This window comes from Myotis lucifugus, unplaced genomic scaffold, assembly GCF_000147115.1.
Source record: "Myotis lucifugus unplaced genomic scaffold, Myoluc2.0 scaffold_155, whole genome shotgun sequence".
NCBI classification, from domain to species: Eukaryota; Metazoa; Chordata; class Mammalia; order Chiroptera; family Vespertilionidae; genus Myotis; species Myotis lucifugus.
Window position 1 is genome coordinate 2,137,693 of NW_005871203.1, and position 20,126 is coordinate 2,157,818.

The 20,126-nt window shown below is 57.6% G+C and overlaps 1 protein-coding gene across 2 annotated transcripts in view; it reads right to left on the reverse strand.

Annotated features, from left to right (window-relative positions):
• Positions 1-20,126, reverse strand: part of PMEPA1 (prostate transmembrane protein, androgen induced 1) — a 38,331-nt gene that overhangs the window by 13,375 nt on the left and 4,830 nt on the right. The window contains exon 1 of one of the 2 annotated variants that reach the window (XM_014461457.1): positions 16,485-16,762. The exons of the other annotated variant lie outside the window; for it this stretch is intronic. Coding sequence (XP_014316943.1) covers positions 16,485-16,638 — 154 coding nt within the window. The 5' untranslated portion in view covers positions 16,639-16,762. Of the gene's footprint in view, positions 1-16,484; positions 16,763-20,126 lie in introns of those variants that run through there. 2 annotated transcript variants of the gene reach the window in all.

A 20,126-nucleotide genomic window follows, 5' to 3' on the forward strand; every position in this document is an offset into this window, starting at 1 on the left:
AGCCAAGGGCAAATACCTCAGTTGCAGGTTCGATTCCCGGTCCTGGTTAGGGTGCGTTAGGGAGGCAACTCATTGATGTGTCTCTCTCACATTGATGTTTCTCTCTCTCTCCTTCCTCCTCCCTTCCTCTCTTCCAATATCTCTAAAAAAAAAAAAAAAGCAATGGAAAAAATATCCTTGGGTAAGGATTAAAAAAGAAATCCTATATAATAAAAGGGTAATATGCAAATTGACCCTGATGGCAGAACGACCAGAATGACCGCTTGACCAGTCACTATGAGGTGCACTGACCACTTCTTGGTCCCGGCCGACAGGCTCCGATCGCCTGATGGCGAACGGGGAACCTGGGTGGGGGGAGGGGTGGGGCCGGAGGGCTGGCTGCGGGCAGCCAGGGAAGATGGCCCTGATCGCAGGCCAGGCCTAAGGACCGTACCGACGCACAAAATTCGTGTGCCAGGCCTCTAGTAATAATAATAAAAAAACAGACTGTTCTGTGTATCGAGTGCTCACTCGGCGCCGAGCATGCAGCTGGGGGTCGGGCCCCCATAACCTGAATGCGCAGCCTGAGACACTGCCTGGTGTGCCGGTGTCCGGGAGGGAACAGGTCCGTGCCTGCTGGACCGTGCCTGGCACCAGGGCCCGAGGCTCCCTGCCCTGCTGCTCATGGCAGAACTGAGGGTTCAGGTTCAGAGCATGAGGTTTGCCCCCAAGGTCCATGAGTCTGAATCCCAGCTTTGCCACTTCCTGTGACTTCAGGCAAATCTTGACTAGAGGGGGAATGGAGGGCTGACCCAGTCCCCACTTCACGCCGCTGTGCAAGAAACACGCGAGCTCCTTTGGAGTCAGTATCTCCGGGAAGGAGCCCCGGACGCCTGAATCCGAGTGGCTGGAGAAGGCCCACGGAGTGGTGTCCTCTGCCAGGGCCGAGGCTAACGGGCAGCGTGAGCTGGGGCTCGTACCTCTGCAGAGCAAAACAACTCCTGGAACCTTTCAAGTGTGAGCCTTGACCAGGGAAAGCAACTTCTGGGCTTCCCCTCCACGTGCATTTCTCCTGGAATTCTCTCCCTTCGCCCCACGCGCTCTGTGACAGGACCTGGCCCGGCAGACCTCGGGCCTTTGCCTGTGCCCTTCCTTCCCCTGGAAGGACCTTTCCCCACACCCAAGTGCTCGCTGCCACCTCCCCCTCGGCCTCTGTCCCAGCATCACTTCCCCGGGACGTGTCCCTGACGGTCCCCACCCCAGGACCCGCGTCCTGTGCCTGCCCCTTGCTGTCTGTGGCACTAACCTGGAACACCATCTTACTTCCTGCCGCCCCTCCTAGAACATCCGTGTCACCTGGAGCGACTCGGTCTCTGTGTCCCCAGCACCTAGGACAGCGCCTCCCCAGGGGCAGGTACACAGCGTAAACTGAATAAATGACCAGCTGTTCTCTCGAGCACCTGAGTGTCCACAAGGCCCACGCGGGTCTGCATGGAAGGACAAAATCACCGGGAGCCACGTCAACGTCCCCCGGGGAGACCGTGTGCACCAACTCGAAAACCGCCCGGATATGAAAAAGAAGCCACCAAATAGGACGAGCCCATTTTTGTTTAAGAAAGTATAAATATATATATTTTAACATACAAGTGAATGTTACACACCTACGTCTATGGGTGTGTACGGACTGGGGCCAGCGGGCACCACCCCTCCATGTGGCACCCATGCTGCATGCGCATACAATCCCACTGGAAGTAAAAGACTAGATGTGAGCAGCACCTGTCAGTGTCCAGAACAGACAGAGGCCTCCCACGTACGCTTCCCAGCACTTTGGGGGTAGGGGTGGGGGTGAAGGCCCTGCGTCTGGCAGCACTTTGCGGGGGATGGGACAAAGCTCAGAGATCAGGTGTCCCTGGCTGGCCCTGAGGTAACTGACCACCCCATCAGGTGCCCCTGGCTGGGAAGCCTGAGGTGACATCCAGGTGCCAGGCGGTCCCCGGGACCTGCCCCCTCCCTGGAGGGGAGACGCGTGTGGCCAGACATGCAGCTTGCTGCGAGGCAGTGACGCAGTCTCCTTCCACCGCGTGTTCCTGGAGAGCAAATGTGACAACCGGAGACGGCCCAGCGCACCCCATTCCCTCCATCCCGAGGCCCCTCCTAGCCTCTCCTTGCCTGGCCGGCCGCCTCTTCCCCTCCTGCCTCTCTGGTCAAACACACGCGTGCGCACGTGCACACAATGTACTTTCCTGTGGGCTTGCCCCCCCCCCCCCGCCCCGCCCCCGGGCTCCAAGCACGTGGGTACCACACTGAATTCTAACTCGTCTCCCCTCTGGTCCTGGCGTCTCAGGATGGGCACCCAGGACTCAGCTCTGTACTCCCGAGGCCACATGAGGCTGCCCCAGCTCAGGCGGAAGCCCAAGGGTCCACACACAGTCAAGGTGAGTGACGAGCCGACAACACGGGCCCCCGTTTAAAGGACTCTGACGGTAAACCATTCCCTCCACCTGTGCTGCCTGCGCGCCTCCTCCCACTGGTGGGACACCTTCCTCGGTGGGGAGGGACACCCAGAACTGCTGCCGACGCCCACGTGGCAGCCGTGCGGAGCCTCCCTCGTCGGGGCTTCGCCCGCTCATCCCAGGTTATCTTTCGGGAGGGGCCTCGGAGGGGGCGGAGGGGCGGATGTGGGTCCGAAAGCACTTGTGGGAACTGGCTGGTGGGCTCGAGGGACCGCAAAGGGCTATGTAATCATTTTAGAACCTCATGATTAAAAGCTCCTTCAACAGGAAAGACAAAGCAGTGCTTTTATCCTTCTTGCTATTATCCAAATGGAAAGAACTAATGGGATTTTTTTTCTATTGTCACCGACATCGAACATCTTTAAACACCCACTGTCAGCAGGATATCACTCACCGAGCGGGAGCTATCGGCAGAATGGAGTGAACTGGCAGAGACACCTGGTTCCGTCAATGGACCCGCTGGGGGTGCAATGGAAAGTTACTTAAAATGCACCAGACAGCCCAGCCGCGTGGCTCAGGGGTTGAGCATCGACCTATGAACCAGCAGGTCACAGTTTGATTCCCGGTCAGGGCATATGCCCGGTTGCAGCCCCATCCCCAATGTGGGCTGTGCAGGAGGCAGCCGATCAAAGATTCTCTCTCATCACTGATGTTTCTATCTCTCTCTCTCCTTTCCTCTTTGAAATCAATTAAAAAACATTTTTAAAAAATAAAATAAATAAAATGCATTTTAATTCAGGAGAGTAGGGAACAAATGGGAGGGGGTGGGTATGGGTGGGGGAGCTGTCTGCCGCTGGCCATAATAATTTTCTTTGGCAGTACCTACCGAAATCACCCTGGCCAGGTGGCTCAGTGGGTTGGAGCATCGCCTGGTACACCAACAGTTTGCAGGGTTGATTCCTGGTCAGGGCACACACCTAGGTTGCAAGTTCGATCCCCAGTTGGGGCACATGTGGGATGTTTCTCTCTCCCTCTTCTCTCTCCAAAATCAGTAAGAACATATCTTTGGGTGAGGATTAAACATTTTTTAAAAATGCATGCTACCTTTCTAACCCAATGAATTTAACTTCCACGACTGTATCTAACAGAAAATTCACAGCTGGGCTGGGAAGCATGGGTGCATGAGGCTACCACGCAGCGTTTCTTAAGTGAACAACCAGAGGCCACCTCCATCCCACTAAACACACAGTCATCACGTTCTGGAATATGATGGGGCCACGAAGAACAGACACAAATCCACAGCAGGGCTCCGCAGCCTGGGCTCTGCTGACCTCGGGGCTGGGTCACTCTCCCCTGGGGAGCCGCCCTGTGCACCACAGGGTGCTTGGCAACACCCTGCTCTCTGCCCACCGGGGCCAGGAGCACATCACCCCCAACGTGTGACAACCCACGTTGTCTCTAGACGTCGCCCAGTGTCCCTGGCTGAGAATCACCCCGGCTGGGACCCATGGTCCATAGGGTGGTGGTAGATGTGCTAGAAATTACTGTTGGGCAGAAGTGATGAGACTGGAACAGTGTATGTCATACAGACCCATTTCTACAGCAAACATGACGATAAACAGCAAACTGTTAACAATGGCTACTTCTGGAAGAGGGGGACTATACTTCTTACTCTCTGTATGTCTATAGTTTGCATATTTTTGGTCACTTTGGTTTTTTTTTTTTTTTTTAATATATTTTATTGATTTTTTACAGAGAGGAAGGGAGAGGAATAGAGAGTTAGAAACATCGATGAGAGAGAAACATTGATCAGCTGCAGCTGCCTCCTGCACACTCCCTACTGGGGATGTGCCCGCAACCAAGGTACATGCCCTTGGCCAGAATCGAACCTGGGACCCTTGAGTCCGCAGGCCGACACTCTATCCACTGAGCCAAACCAGTTAGGGCACACTTTGGTTTTTAAAAAAAATCTTAATTAGCATCCCAGAAAGACCCAGGGTGCACGTGCCTGTGTGTGAGCTCCGAGTGCGGCCGACGGTGCAAGGCACGCTCCCTGCAAACCAGCAGATGTTCCTCTCTCTCAATGACCCTTTCCAAGAGCTGGTGTTTCCCAACATGAGTCAGGAAAGGGGAGGTGGACCGGCTGCGGCTCCAAGCCTCTCGACACAAAGCAAGCGCCACTCTGAGTCGGGGGCACAATGCGGTCCCTACTTAGTCCCTTTTCAATAGCTCCTCAATCACCCGCCACGTGCTGGGCGCCTCCAGGTCGGCCGGGCGGCCACCATCTGCAGGGGCCTCTCCACTGCCCCGGGGCTGCCCTTCCCTTTCAGGACTGAGAGGGGCCCAGTGATTTGGGTCTGAGCCAGGGCAGAAGCCGGGAGGTGGACTGATGGCCAAGGTCATAGGTCAGAAGGCAGGAGAAGGTGGGGAACAGGCTCCCTGGGCCCCAGGAACTGAATTCAATTCTGTACATACAGGGCAGGGTAGTGGGGCCCCGGAGAGGCCTGCCGGGACCCAACCCCAGCTCTGCCAGGCCCCAGCAGGCGGGAAGCGAATGTCTCTGCCTGTCTGAGCCCGGGTCTGTCCCAGGGCATCTGTGTGTGTCTCCCATCTGCCTGTGAGCGTGTCTCCTTCTCTCTCAGGGTCTGTTTTTCTGGTGTCTCCGTGTATGCCCGTCTGGGGTCTTTTCCTTACACGCTGTTCGAGTCTCTTCCTCTTCCTTTTCCAGGTGACAGGCAACTCGAAATTCCCAGAGGGCAGTTACGAGCCTCCCGCCCTGGCGCCTCTCCTGGTCGTCCACCCCCCACCCTCCCAAGGCTGAGACTTCCAGCCTCGGTATCACTTCCTTTGGACACAGCATCTTCCAGAGGCAGGAGAGCATTTTCCAGGCCAAGTGCTGGTAGCCGCCCGCGCCCCCCCCCCCCGGTTCCACCAACCTCTTCCCGGAGAGAAACAGCAGCTTGCGGGGGAACTCCGAGAAGGGGACGCGGCAAAGCTGTCGGCTGGAGTGACCCGGCTCCGGATTCAAATTCTGATGTGAGACCGTGGCGCCCCTGCCTTAGTTCCCCATCGTAAAGCATGGGTCCCCCACAGTATAACCCCCAGGACTGCCGAGCAGCCACTGAGCTGGTGCACAGCAAGGGCGGAGCAGGCGGCGGCCACCGCACGCTAAAGGCAGGCACGGGCCGCAGGACACCAGCACACTTCCATTCACGATTGATCGGAGCGGCTGGTGCCTTGCAGAGAGTTCCATTCCTATGCGAACCGGTGTGGGCAGAGAGAAAAGAGTGAGGTGGCAAGACAAGTCCAGAAACCAGAAAATCCATCGGGAGACAGAGCTACTCGGGAGTACAAGCTGCAGAGGCAGACGGACAAGGTGGTGGGGGCCCGGGCTCCCTCCCGCCTGGCAGGGCAGAGCCTCGGACGGCAACTCAGGGGCCCCAGCCACAGAGAGACCTCGTCCGGGACTCTGCTCCAAAGGGACCCAGACGTGTCCCCAGGCTGAGGCGGGGCAGACGTAGGAGTCACCCTCAAGAGCAAAAGGTTTACGGACACAGACAATAGGGTGGTGAAGGCCTGGGGGGAGGGGAGACGGGTGGAGGATGGGAGGTAAGGGGGGATATCTGTAATACTCTCAACAATAAAGATTTTTTTTAAAAAAGAGCAAAAGGTTTGCCTACGTGTCCTCCCCATCTTCTGATTCCTCCCTGCACACTGGCTCCCCTCCATCTATTCTGCACCTAGCAGCCACAGCATTTTTTGTTAAACATCTATTGAATTACTGACTCATGTTCAGATTAAAACTCTACAAGGCCCACTCAACCACATTTTTGTATCTTCCACCTCCTTCCCTTGCTCACCACTCTCTGGTGATGCTCGCCTTTTTCCTATTCCTACCCCAGGACCTTTGCACGTGCAGTTTTGTCCTGGTATTGTTGCATGGCCTACCTCAGGGATGCCTTCTGGTCATCCCATCCCAAACGTACTCGCCTCTCACCTCACTGCATCTCCTGCTCGCCTGTCTTGGCCACAAGGGACAACACCATATTCAGTGAGAAGCCTGGGCCGTGCTGGCTCTGTATTCTGGCTTTCAACACCTCTGCTTTTTTAATCTGCGCCATGGTGAAAATGTTAGCCCCATCTCAATGGCCTGGTTGAGGACTTAAAGTACCTAGGAAGTGCCTGGAGTATAGGAAAGCACTGTGTACCTATTGGCTACTCTGAGAAAGTTAATTTGCTTGCTTGTTTATTACCGACTTCACCTCTCCAGTGAGAAAATTCCATGTTTCTCCTGTTCTCACTGCCTCTTGGGTGGTTAGCACCACCCCTGACACAATATGCTGCCCTCAGTTAATATGTGAAGGCAGAAGAAATCCAAGCCCCAGGTCCACTCATCAGGACTCACATCTCTACCCAGAGGACAGAGAACACAGCAGTGTTGACAAGTGAAGGGTCTTTTCACAAAACCAAACATGCAATGGCCACCTGACCCAGCCACTGCATACCTGGGCTTCCTCCCAGAGAAACGAGACTTACGTCCACAGAAACCCGTGCGCGTGCCCACGGCAGCTTCATCCGTGACAGCCCCAGCCGGAAGCAGCCTGGGCTCGTCAACAGGTGAATGGGCAAGCTGACGGCACGTCCGCATCACAGCGTGCTGCCTCCCACGGGAGGAACGAACAACCTGGTGGGATCGTCAGTTATGCTGAGAGTAAAAGCCCATCTGAAAAGCTTGCACAGCCTATGATTCCACGTATGCAATGTGTTTGAAATGACAAAATTTTATAGAGATGCTGGTCGCCAGGGGTTAGGGAGGGAGTGGGAAGGAGATGGGTGTGGACAGAAAGGAGGGAACCTTGTAATGGGCTGTTGTGTGTCTAGACTGTGGCGGCATCACATAAACCTGCATGTGATGAAACTGCACAGAACTAAACATACGCACACACTTACACACTCAGTGGGTGCAGTGAAGGGGAAGCCTGAGGGGAGGGGTGCAGCGAACGTCAATTTGCTGTCTGTCTGGGTAACATGTGACCACTGGGGAGGCTGAGTGATGCGCACAAAAACTCTCTTACAACTGCATGCAATGCCACAATCATCCGAAAATAAAGGTGGGTTTTGTTTTTTTTAAAAACAAAAGTAAAGAGTCTGGAGGGCCCTGTCCCTTGGGGGCCTCGAATCATGCTGGCAGAGGGCACCGCCAGCAGCTTCAAGCGATCCGTGGGGTGCAGCCCAGGCCTGGCACTGGGAGGATGGCTTACAGCAGGGGGAGGGAAGAGCCGGGACAGAAGCCCGCTCCCCGCCCCCCCCCCAGCAGCCTCCCCCAGCTCCCGCTCCAGCAGCTGCCACCTGGCCACGCAGCCACGCAGCCAGCCAAATGAAACCATCTCTCGGCTGTCATCTCTCAACTTGCTGGTCTGGCTCCCAGGTTTGAAAACTAAACATGCCATTTAAAATTTAGAAACGACGAAAGGAGACTTTAAGTGACCTCTAAACATGGGCTCCTATTGGCTCCCCTTTAGCAAAGAACCTACGGCTTCTTTCCCAAGGGCAGGAAGAGCAGCTTGGGTTCCCCAATATAAGGTATCATTACATCCCGATACAATCAAATATCCAATACAATGTACCAACGTGTCCCTATATCCCTGATACAATCAAACACCCCAGTGCATCCAAGTGTCCTTGTATCCCCAACACAATCAAATATCCCAATACAATGTCCTTATATCATCATCAAGTATCAATGTGCCGCCAATGATAAAGTGACGACACATTCTGCTGCCAGTGGCCACCGCAGGCCCAGCCGTCAGGAGCCGCACGGGCAGCTGAAGACACCTGAGCATCCTCCACTTATACACGTACCGCTCACCTGCCTTCTCAGGAAACCTGGGCTGAGCTGGATTTGGTCTGTGATGGGCACTAGTCCCTCTGCATCTGGGGGTCCATGCCAGGGCCTGTGCTAGCTCGGGGGGCACTAACCCTAGAAAATACACAAATAAGCACTAAGTACCAGTAGCTCTCACGCCAGCGTGATGCCAGAGGAGCTAAGCATAGTGCTGTGTAGGAGGGCTCTTCAGTGGGCTGTCAGGGTTGGCATGTCTGAGGAGGTACACTCCTGCCAAATGAACGGCCAGTGCAAATGTCCTGAGGTAGGAATGTCGGCCACATTCAAGGGCAAGAAAGAAGACTGATGCCCCGGGATGAGGAATGAGGGTATGATGAGGAGTTAGCCGCTTCTGGGCAAGTGTACATCCGACTCCTGGGTGCCTGTGTGCGGGCATGCCAGCAGAGGCTGTGCAGAAAAGGTGAGTTTGAAAACGATCCAGGTATCACTTTCCAGTGTGATTTCCAAACAAGGCCACTATCAGAATCGCTGCGGCAGCTCCTTAAACACAGTACACTGAGCCCAAGGCCTCTGCATCCAACAGACTGGCGACATCTGTCAGCGGCCGGGCCAGGGACCTGCCGGATCTGGTATTTTTTGCAAGCGGCCCGCTGTGGATTAAATGATCTCTAGCAGGCTTTCACTCCTTTAGTGGAGAAATAAACTCTTACGCGCCTAGCCACTTTGGCTCAGTAGACAGAGCATCAGCCTGTGGACTAAAGAGTCCTGGGTTCGATTCTGATCAAGGGCATGTACCTCGGTTGCAGACTCGATCCCCGGCTCTGTCGGGCATGTATGGGAGGCAACCAATTGATGTGTCTCTCCCACATCGATGTTTCTCTCTATCAGTCTCTCCCCCTCCCTTCCATTCTCTCTAAAAATCAATGGAAAAATATCCTCCAGTGAGGATTAACAACAACAAAAGAGGCAAATAAACTCTTACGCTGCAGCCCCAGACATAAAAGCAAATGCTGGAGTCTAACATTTAAACTCACTCGGTGGAAGGGAGAGGTGGTGGTGGACGCCAGGCACCTCCAGTGGCTCAGGGATCCCTGCAGCGACTGGGCTCCCGAATGAACCTGGGAAAACAGGCCGACTGGGTGCTGGGTGTCTGGGGGAGGCAGCAACTTGGAAATCCCCTGACAGGACCAGAGAGGGAAAGACAGTGGCTCAGAGTCACAGAGCCACCCGGCAAACCTGGATAGCCAGGGCCAGCCTCCAGTCTCCTGGGTACGGGCCCCCCACCCTGGAGTACCTAGTCAGGTCAGGGCGAGAGCCTTTGCGAGGTGGGTCTGGCCTGTGGCGTGAAGCCTGGCTCACGCTCACCTAAAGCCCCAGGAACCCTGGGTGGACAAGTGAACGGAGGAGCGACTTCTGCCCCTCAGACCTCAACGGGGAGCGTTTCGGCCGCTGTGGCTCAGCTGGGCTGTGCTAAGAGCTCTGAGTGCATCCTATCATTCAAGGCTCCCGATCAGCCACGGTGGGGAGTCCTGTCATCACACACATCTGACAGATGAAGGGGCTGCCAGCCTGCCCACACTCACAGCTAAGTCAAAGGCAGGCCCGTGGGGGTAGAGCAGTGTCCTCACTGGGGGCGATTCTGCCCACCAGGGGACAGCCAGCAGTGTCTGGAGACATCTGTGGTTGTCCCACCTGGGCGAGGGCTGACATCAGCTGCCTGTTCCTCCCCTCCCCCCACTAGAGTCTGGGCTCCGTGTGGGCCGGCCCGGGCCTCTCCTTTACCACCATCCATCTCAGCTCCCTGTAGCACAGAGCAGGAGCGTAACTAGTTGATGGACAAACAGGTGATGGCCAAGTCCCCGAACGCCCGGCCCATCTCCTTCCCTGCGGCCCATCTCCTTCCCTGCATAACTGCAAGTCCCTTTACGCACGGCTGCACGCGGCTGAAGAGTGCAGCCAGGGGAGGTGCCGCTGGGACCGGAGGCTTGAGCAGAACCTGCCGGTCGGGGTCCTTTCTGGGTCCTGTTTCCAAGGCAGAAGACCAGCCCTGCCATCAAGTCGTCGCATGACCTTGGGGCAAGGTGTTTCTCTCTGAGCCTCGGTTTCTCACCCATAAAATGGGGCCATGACCCCCAGTTCCCTTGAAAACCAAAGCGCAAACACGCCACTGATGAGGGGCCCAGGTCCTGGGTCTTCCTGGAGAGTCAGGGGTGCTACCTGCCTGCCCAGCGGGGTTCCCCCAAGTTCACCCTCCACCTGCCCCTCCTGGCAAAGAGGTGTTAACACGATGGGAAAACAGGGGTCTCTGACCAGCACCCCACACACTTGGAAGATGAGAAGACCCACTGAGAGGTGAAGCCAGGAACCCCATATCTCCAGTAAAAAGACTGTTCAGCCCCCTGCAACAGCGCCCGCTGCCTATCAAAGTTCACGTTCCCATCCCCACAGCAAGCGGCTCCTCCTGGACAGAGGGAAGTGCAATCGACGAGCTATAAATATTTCTGCTAACTGCTGCGGGCCGGGCTTTCCGCATGAGCGGGCCCCACTGAAAGGCAAGGCGGCTCACCAGATTTGTTTCGTATTATGGAAATAGATGTTGTCTCCTGGCCACATCTGTTTTGTCTGACAAACGAGCAGCAATTTGCCTCCTAAAAAAGGCAGCACACCAAGGCCGTCTTGAAAGTCTGGCTTCTCCGACTCTTCAGAAGAGAAAAGCAAGGAGTCCAGGCTCCCAGATGGGAGCTTTAGGAAGGAGACGTTTCCCTGCCCCACTGCCGAGGCCGCGGGGGCAGCTGTGCTGTGCCCATTCTTGGCGGCTTCAAAGTCACATCTTCCCGGGGAAACTGAAGCCACTGGATTAGAGGAAACGGGGGGGGGGGGGAGGGGTCCCCACTGCTCTCTCGAAAGAAAAAGAACACCAGGAGATATACAATCAATTATTTTAAAAAGAAAAAGTCTCCCAAACTCAGGCTAAGAGCACGTTTTTTATGTGCTAAGAAAGGCCAGCTTTCGGAAGGAAAAATCAATCCTGGTGCCACTGATTTCTCTGCGCCACACTGGCTTGGTGACGGGTCCCTGTCACCATTTCCTTTAATTACTCCAAGACAGACCAATTAAGGGCAGCCCGAGGCACCACCACTCAGGGCCGTCGCTCCTGCCTGGAACTTGCTAACGGGGCTGGGCCAGCACGTGCCCCATTCAAACTTGGTGATGCTGTTTTGGTCTCTTTTTAAAAAAAAATGTATTTTTTATTGATTTTAAAGAGAAGGTGAGGGAGGGATAGAGAGATAGAAACATCAGTGAGAGAGAAACATCGCTTGGCTGCCTCCTGCACGTCCCTTACTGGGGATCAAGCCTGCAACCCAAGCATGTGCCCTCGCCAGGAATCAGACTGTGACCTCCTGGGTCACAGGCCACACCAGCTGGGCGCTCTCTCCCTCTTTTTAAAACAGGTCCTTACCTCCAAATGCTACATTTAGGGTTTTTCTCCTTAAACATGGGCATTACAGAAATGGGGGGAGGGAGAAACCTTAATGACTGTGTAACTCAAAGTATTACAGACTCAGTCACCCACTTCTCCCTTCGCAGGCCAGGAATTGCAGGTTTTCAGGCTAAAACGATGAAAAGGCTCAGAGCCCCACAGGACCCAGCTCTCGGCCTCAGCTCCGTGCTGAGCTGCCTGCACGAAGCCGGTCCTAAGCCTGTGCCTGCACACAAGAGGTGCAGGGTTCAGACGGCTCTGCCGGTGGGTTTGGACTGTTTTGGGGGGAGAAACCAAAGGATGAGGCCAAGAAAGCTTCCTCTGTCTCCTACTTGTGCAGATGAAATGTCCGGTCCCTCCCGCCTCCAGGAAAGCCAACTGATGTGCCGGGTTTGCTTGGTCGGGCAGAAATGAGACGCAGTGTGGGGATCCCAGGAGACATCTGGGCCACCTGCCCCAACCTCCTCCCCCTCCCCCCTGCCACGTAAAACCCCAGAGGGCAGATTGATGACTTGGGCGGGGGAGGATGGAAGTGTTGGGCTTTGCAGCCGGGTCAACAGCAATGGCTCTGGTGTTCAAGGGGGTGGGAGGAGGTCTGGCTGGGGGCAGCAGGCCCGGTCACCTCTCCAGCCTGCAGCTCCCGCTCCAGGAGGCGCTCTGGCGGGCCTGACACACCCCGGACAGGAACAAGTCCGTTCCCTGCTCCCAGGGGAAGGGGAGGGGGACTCCCACACACTGCAGAGCAGGGGGGAAGCCCAAAGCGGTCCCTTTCCTGGTCACCGGCAGGACAGTGCCTACTTGAGGTGGTGGGTGGACTGGGCCCGGCGGGGGGTTCTCCACCCCCTCCCCCCCCCCCCCCCCCCGCTCACCCCTTTTCATTGGGCAACAGTCACCTACTCACTCCGGCAACAAGGTTAATTGATGCATCTACTTCAGTGGTTCTCAACCTTCCTAATGCCTCGACCCTTTAATACAGTTCCTCGTGTTGTGGTGACCCCCAATTTCATTGTTACAAATTGAACGTAATCAAAGCATAGTAATTAATCACAAAAACAATATGTAATTATATATGTGTTTTCCGATGGTCTTAGGCGACCCCTGTGAAAGGATCGTTCGACCCCCAAAGGGGTCACGACCCACAGGTTGAGAACCGCTGATCTCCTTGGAATAACACAGACCTCAGACCCATTCAGGTGGCCCCAATATTTTCATCTTTAAAAAGCCAACCTCTGGTGCTTTATTAGTCTATGTTCGCCATCAAAATAAAAAAATAAAAAGATTGCAAAAGAGTGACAAAAAGGGGGTAAGTTTGCGGAGGGCATGAGGGGTGTCCTTCAGACGAGGGCCTGGGAGGGCCCTTTCTCTCTTTGTTGGTGACCATATACGAGGCGGCTGCCAGGAGGGGAAGCGACAGTTTGGGGAGGGGAGGGTGGTCTAATGGCTGGAGGGGCAGCGTCTTCGCCTCTGCACTGTGTCCCGTCGGACGGGAGGGCCCCTGAGAACGCACATCTGCGGGGCGTCTGGACCGGCATAAAGAGGACAATTAGGGAAGAAAGCTGCAAGCCCCAGTCACCCCGCGTCTGCTCCTCTCAGGGCGCCTGGCTGCAAGCCGCCGGACGAGAGGAGAAAGGCCAGGGTGGGCTGGGGGAGGCCAGGGCGTCTGGGCCGCACAGTTTATGAGCGAGTGTTTTGAAATTCTGCTTTAAATACGCCGGTAAATGAATTCAACCTTGTCAGAGCTTTCTCCCTCGCGCAGACCAAATATCCCGCTGGCGTGCTGTCTAGACACAGATAACAAAGGACTTTTTACAGCGCCCAGAGACTCGCTGACAAAGTAGCCATTTAAAGACGCAGTATTGCTCTCTCCGTCTAGAATGATTTGTCAGATGGACTTAAATGAAAATGCTAAGTTATCGGTCTGGTTTGGGGGCTGCCGGAGGAAGGGGCGGGTGGGGGTGTCGAGGGGCTGGCTGCTGGGGAGACATAGAAAACAGATCATCTTTGATTGGGCCGCACTCCAAGTTGCTCTTAAAATAGGACTGTGCCTGGCTGACCTGCAGATAATTCTCGCTCTTCTTGTTCTAAGAGGTCGGCTGTTAAAATGTTTCTCACACCTCGTGTAGCTTCAGGGTAGCACTGTTCAATTTTAAAGGGGTTAAACTAAAATCCTCGGGGATGAGCTGTGTCTCCACCTGCGGGGGGTGGGGCGGGGGCACCGAGAGAAATAAGTGGGAGAGCAGGAATTTTGTGCCACCTCCAACTGTGCACTGGCAGGAGGGGGCCCTGCTCACAACAGCACACTGCAAATGGGCCGTTCTCCCTGGGGGGGGGGGGCTGGTTTCAGGGGTGCACCCTGGGACATACTCACTGTGACCCCAAACATGCCCTGAACCAGGGGCTGTGCCTCTACTCAGCGTGGTCAGGCCAAACAGAGGAGGAAACACACCCCTGAGCTCGTGGGCCGCCCCTTGGCCGGTCACAACCTGGAGAGGCTGACAGGGACGGGCCCTCAAAGGGGGTCTCTGTTCCCTCCATTTGGGGTTGCCAAGGCCTGATGAGCGCCCACCGGGGTCATTCTTTCCACCTTCACTGCCCGCTCTGCCAGGGTGCGGCCTACACCACCACCTCCTCTCCACGCCCGCCCCTTCCCCGCCCCCTCCCCCAGTGCTATGCAGTCTGACGCTGGAGCCAGACACAGATCACACTCCAGCTCCACCCCTTCCAGGCACCCAAGCCAAGTCACCGCTCTGAGCCTCAGTTTCCCCAACTGTGAAGGGGGTCCCGGCCACTTGCCCTGAGGAACTGTGGTGAGGAGTCAATGCCTGGGTGGGTCCACCGCAGGCTCGGCATCCTGCAGGCCCCTCCGGGCCTCCCTGCCCTCATCCGTGAATGGGCAGCGGCAACAGCTCACGGGACAGAGCTGCGCTCAGGCAAACACCAGAGCGGGCAGGACACACAGTCTGCACCTCCTCAGGGAGGTCATCCTGACGACACGACCTGTCAGAGCCCTCGTTACAACGACCCCAAACCACTCAAGCAGAGGGAGGCTATAGGGCCTGTCAGGACCAAGGACTCAAGCGCTCCCCCGTGTTCCTTTGGGGTTTCTGCGCTTCATTTTTAGTAGCCGAGGGTAAAAGGCCGCTCCTCCCGTGGCCACGGCTCCAGTCTGGGCACAGCCTCTGGCTTCCCCCGGACACACGCACTCTGGTTCTGGGAGACAGCGGCCGCAGCACCCGGATTTAGAAGTGTTCTCCGGCCAAGGGGTTCCACGGGCGATGGAAATAGTCCCGCACGGTCCCCTGCGCCCGGGGCAGGGCCGGGAGTGGACTGTGAGATGCTAGAGATGCAGAGGCCAGTTGGGCCAGCGCTGCCTCCTACCAGCCGACCCCAGGCCAGAGGGGTGCCACCTGCCCAGGTGACCCAGCAGGAGTGGGAAGCACCCACTGGTGATGGCCTCCGCACACCTGAGGCCGCTCTCCCTGGCAGCCAGCGGGCCCACTCACCCAGCTCGGGCTCCCACCAGCCAGGGGACGACTGCCCATCAAATGAGCGAAACTTTTTCTTGCCGGCTCTTCCCCAAACATAGTCGTGGGGCTCTGACCGGAGAGGAAGTGAGCGGAGAGGAGCCTGAGGAGGGTACAGAAGTCCTGCAGACATGGTCGGGGGCCCCGGGTCGCAACGGAAGGGCTGGCTCCGGGGCTGTCCCCAACATCCACAACCACGTCCAACCGCCCACACCCTTCCCCACCCAGGACCCCACCCTGCCTGCCTTTCTGGTCCTGTTCTGCTTTCCCAAACTCACCCAACCCACAGGGCCTCCCGGACGGCCCAGCTCCACAGTGTGAGCAGCTCGCTCTGCTCGGGGTCTCTGCCGGTCCCTCCTCGGGCTCCGACGGCCTCTGGCCCTGGCCTTTCCTGGGTTCCGTGTCTGCCTATCTTCCTTCTCGCTGTGAGCGCTGTGAGGTCAGGTCCGTTGGTCCAGGTCCTACTCAACCTGTCTTCACAACCTTGAACCCACCTTCCCTTCCGCCTGATCTAGTGCAATCACAGTACCCCGGACCCTGGCAGGGTCACCCCTTACTGCTCTCCCTGCCTCCAGCCCCATCTCCAGTGTCAATCGGGCCCTGATCCCCCTCCCCTGCTCCTCACCCTCACAGGGCTCCCCAGCACCCCAGCACCAACTCCAAACGCCTCCACACCCGGCAGCTGTCTCAGCGGCAGCCACTGGCGCTTCGATGGCCCGGAGGCACTGCCCGCTCCCTCTGCCTCCATGAAGTCTCCAGCCCTGAGATGCGCTCTGCCTCTCCTCCCGCAAGGCTGGGCCGCAGGCACAGAGGCCTGGTAAGCGCCATAAAGCACCCCATTTCTGGGGCTTTCCCCAGGACAGAACGGGGAGGGCCTTCTGGTAGGAAGGGCCATTCATAGAGGGCGAGCGACTGGCCACATCGCACAGCAAGTCCTGGGCAGGTCCCCGCCCGGCTGTCCCTGCACTAGCTGCGGCCCGTGCTCTCTACCACACTCGGCAGGGAGGGGCGTCTGCCTGTTCCTTTCCTGTCCCAGACCAAACAATGCCAGGTGTCCACACCAGGAGGGGGGCACTACCAGTGCCAAGCGGGATGGTGATTAGCTCAGGAAATCACCCCGGTCATCCCCACGAGGATTTCCTGTCGCCATGAATGTCCCCATTTCACAGATGTGGTGACCGAGGCTCTGAAAGGTGACAGACCTGGAAGCAGAGTGTCCCGGACGGTGCGCAGTCTGTATCTCTCCTTGGTCAGTGCCAGCTCCCGGGCGTGACACCAACGGCCAGGGGACAGGGTGATTTGGGGGTCTCCCGTAGGGACGTTTGTCTGCCTGCCCTTTACAAAGCACCGGGACATGGCAGGGATCCCTGGGCGCTGGGGTGGGGGATGTGGCACAGCTGCACCCCCTCGCACGGGGTTTCCTGGGCTCCGGCCTGGCTGGGCGCTGCCGCTGGCCCAGACCACTGGCACGGGCGGCGGGTTTTATTTAGACGTGTCAGCTGAGCAGCTCTGGGCACAGGCCTGTGTGGGCGTCAGCTGGATTGGGTTTCACCGGCATTTCTGTCCGGAGCTGCCCGGTCATTACAATCAGCACAGGCTTTGCTGGTCGGGCTGGCCACTGGCCGCCTCCTTTGAGACTGGTGTCCTTTCGCCCACCCCCACCCCATTCTTCTCTTGGGGAGATTTCTTCCTGCTGGGGCCCCAATCCCACTCTCTGGGGCCACTCCCCAACCCCTGACCCTCCAGCACAAAAGGGAGCATGAGCGTCTAGACCGCCCGTCTGAACGTGAGAGGGGGCATTGTGTGCGGACCGAGGCCTGGCCTCCCGGGTGGGGAGGTCAGGTGCAGGGGCGGGAGCTGGAGGCGCTGGCTGGGCCCACCGCCCGGTGCCCTGCACTTCCTGTCCCTCTTGGGACAGACGTGGCCAGCCCAGCACCCAGAATCCAGCCTGGGCCACAAAGCTGGGCACATGGTCCCCAATGAAACTCGGGGACTCCTGAGCCACCACCACAGGAACGGATGCACAGGAAGCCCTCCGGACGTCCCGGACGCCAGGACCCAGGCGCATCCGTGAACTCGGCTGTTTCCTTGTGACAATCGGTTTAGAAGGTTCGTGTGTGTTTCCGGTTGATGGGTGTGTGGCCCTGCTCAAGTGGGTGACACATTCCCGGACACGTGACTGGCTGCTGGCTGTGTGGCCCAGGCCCTGCTCACCCTCTCTGGTCTCAGGGCCCCATCTGTGAAGAGCGGCTGATCACATCTGTGGTTTTCAGACCTGTTTTACCAGCAGAAGCTTTCGACGTTGAATGAAATTCGGATTTAGGAGCTCAATATATCAAATGGATGACAGAGCAGCCCTGCTAGGGCTGATGCAGCCAGAGGTCGCGGCACATGTGTGGGCTGGAGGGGGGGGAAGGTTTGCACCCATCTCCCTAACCACTGTGCAGCCTCTATCAGCCTTCAGCTCAGACACCTGCAGACAGGCCTGCGGGAGTGATCAGCCGAATACCCGACCTCCCGGGAGGACTGCCAGCATTTTGACTTCTGTCTTTGCCATTTATCAAATTCTTTGAATTTTGGTTAAATAAGGAGCATCTACCACTTCTTACAATCAGAAGAGTCGCACTGTTTTCATTGTGACACAAGAGGCTAAAATGCTAATGGTCTCTTTAGGAGTAGTGGCCGGGCCCCTGGGCATGCTGCGGGGCCCCTGTTAGTCCTGGGGTCCCCGGGCTGGGAACCCACTCTCAGAAACAGAGGCCAGGCTTCCAGGGCACCCCCAGGACCATCGCATCGCGGGAGCCCCAGCCGACAGGACCCAGGAGCTGGAGCTCTTGAATCCGTTTCTCCTACAAGAAAACTGCAGAAATGCAGCCTCTGGCCCACCAGGTCCAGGGGTCAGCCCCGTGGAGGAAGCCGCGGGGCCGCCCTGCAGGTGCGCATCCAGCTCAGAGCCGCGGCACCTGGTGAATCCCATGCAGCCACAGCTGGGACCCGGCTCATTTACAAGTGCGTCCTGAGGAAGGGCGTCCTGCCACCTCTCCCCACTGTGCGTCTGTCTTTCTCATGGCTGCACTTCCAGAACCCGAGGCCCAGCACAGAGTAGGTGCTTCATGAATGTCATGAGCTCACGAGTGAAGGAGTGAAATATGGAAGAAAACTGTCCATCAGTGAGGTCCCCGAATCAGCACGAACGTACACGGCCCGCCCAGCCTTCCAGCCCCACATCACAGAGACCCCTTCCCTGGCTCATCTTCCTCCGCAGCAGGTGCCCAGGGGGCTGGGCTGGGGGCCCTGGGCAGGCGGGGAGGGGAAGGGTGCTCAGGGGAGGCCCAAGGGGATGGCAGCAGCTCCCACCCCCAGAACTCCTCTTCTGGTCACTTGGGATGGGTGGGGCGAACTTCTCCCCAAGAGAAACCACTGCCCCGCTGTGGGAAATTCAGCAGGTTGAGTGGAGAGGGGCAGGAGCCTCCACTCAGCCCCCCAGAGCAGGGGAGGGACGCCAGGCTCGCCTGGGCTGGAGCCCTGCTCACCGTCTCCTGGTCTCGACTTGGTCCATGGCACCTGTACCCACCTCCGGTGCCCTCAGCCTCCGTCACCTGCCCCACCATCTGGGAATGGGGAGAACAGACCCGGCATGTGATGGGGAGGGGCTGGTACCTGTAACCTCACTCAGCAACCTCTCCCTCCGGGGGCAGAACTTCTGCTCCAGCCTCAAGGCCCAGCTCTCGTTCCCCCGGGAGCCAGGGGCCCCAGCCCTCCCTCCCCGCTGTCTCCCAGGAGGTCCCCTCCCAGGAGGTCCCCGGCTTCCGGAGTTGTGGCTCCCTCCCTCGGACCACGTCTTTGTAGCAGAACAGGTGGCATTTCCTGAGCATGTCCGAGGCACCTGGCAGGGAGCCAGGCTCTATTCTCTCATTCGATCCTCACTCTGAGCTATGAAGCAGCTGATTCTCAGGACGTCCAGCTGACAGACGAGGCAGCAGGCTCAGAGGGGAAGCAGCCCAAGGACACTCTCCTGGGGTGGGGGGCGGTCTGGCTGCTCGGCTCACGCCCGCCTGCCTACTGCCACCCCCTCTGGGGCCAGGTCCTCAGCGCCCGCTCACTCCCTGCACACAGGGGCTACCTCTCGGAGGTGCCACAGGCTGTGCTAGATCCCCATCAGGGCACCCATGAAACCATGGAGTGGGGCAGGGGCAGGAACCACCGACGGACAGGAGAGGGGAGGGAGCTCCCGGGCTCACTGTCCTGGTGCCTGGTTGTCCCTGGGCCTGGTCCTCTTTCCCAAACCCTCTGCTCTGCTCAGCCCTGTTCCTTCCCAGGAGCCGGATCTCTGGCTGCAGCCACAGGGGACGCACGGTCGCTCTTGACCCCAGGAGGAATTCCTTGAGGGCAAAGGCTGTCAGATGGAGAAGAGGCAGAGCGGCCTGGCGGGCCCGCTGGCCCAGCACCCACGGGCAGGGTGGCCTGCAGAAGCAGGAGTCAGTCTGTGGCCCGGGGGCCCTCTGTCCACCCCACCTCCCAGGGACAGACAGCTGACTGGCAAGGTGGATCAGATCCGTAAGGGACCGTAACTGTCCCTGCCAAGTCCACAGCCCACACTCATAAATCAGGGAGTCGGGCAGCCCTCCTCCTAGGGTGGGAGTCTGGGCTCTGTTACAACAGCCATGAGACCAAGGCAAGTGCCTTCTAAACCTCAGTGTGCACATCTGTACAATGGGACCGACTGTAGTAAGTACCACCAGGGGAGGGGTACCGAGGACTCCATGCCATGGGGAGGTTAGGGACACAATGGGGCTGCCTAGGAGCTCTTACCCTCAGGACCACTTTCCTGGCTTTCACACCTC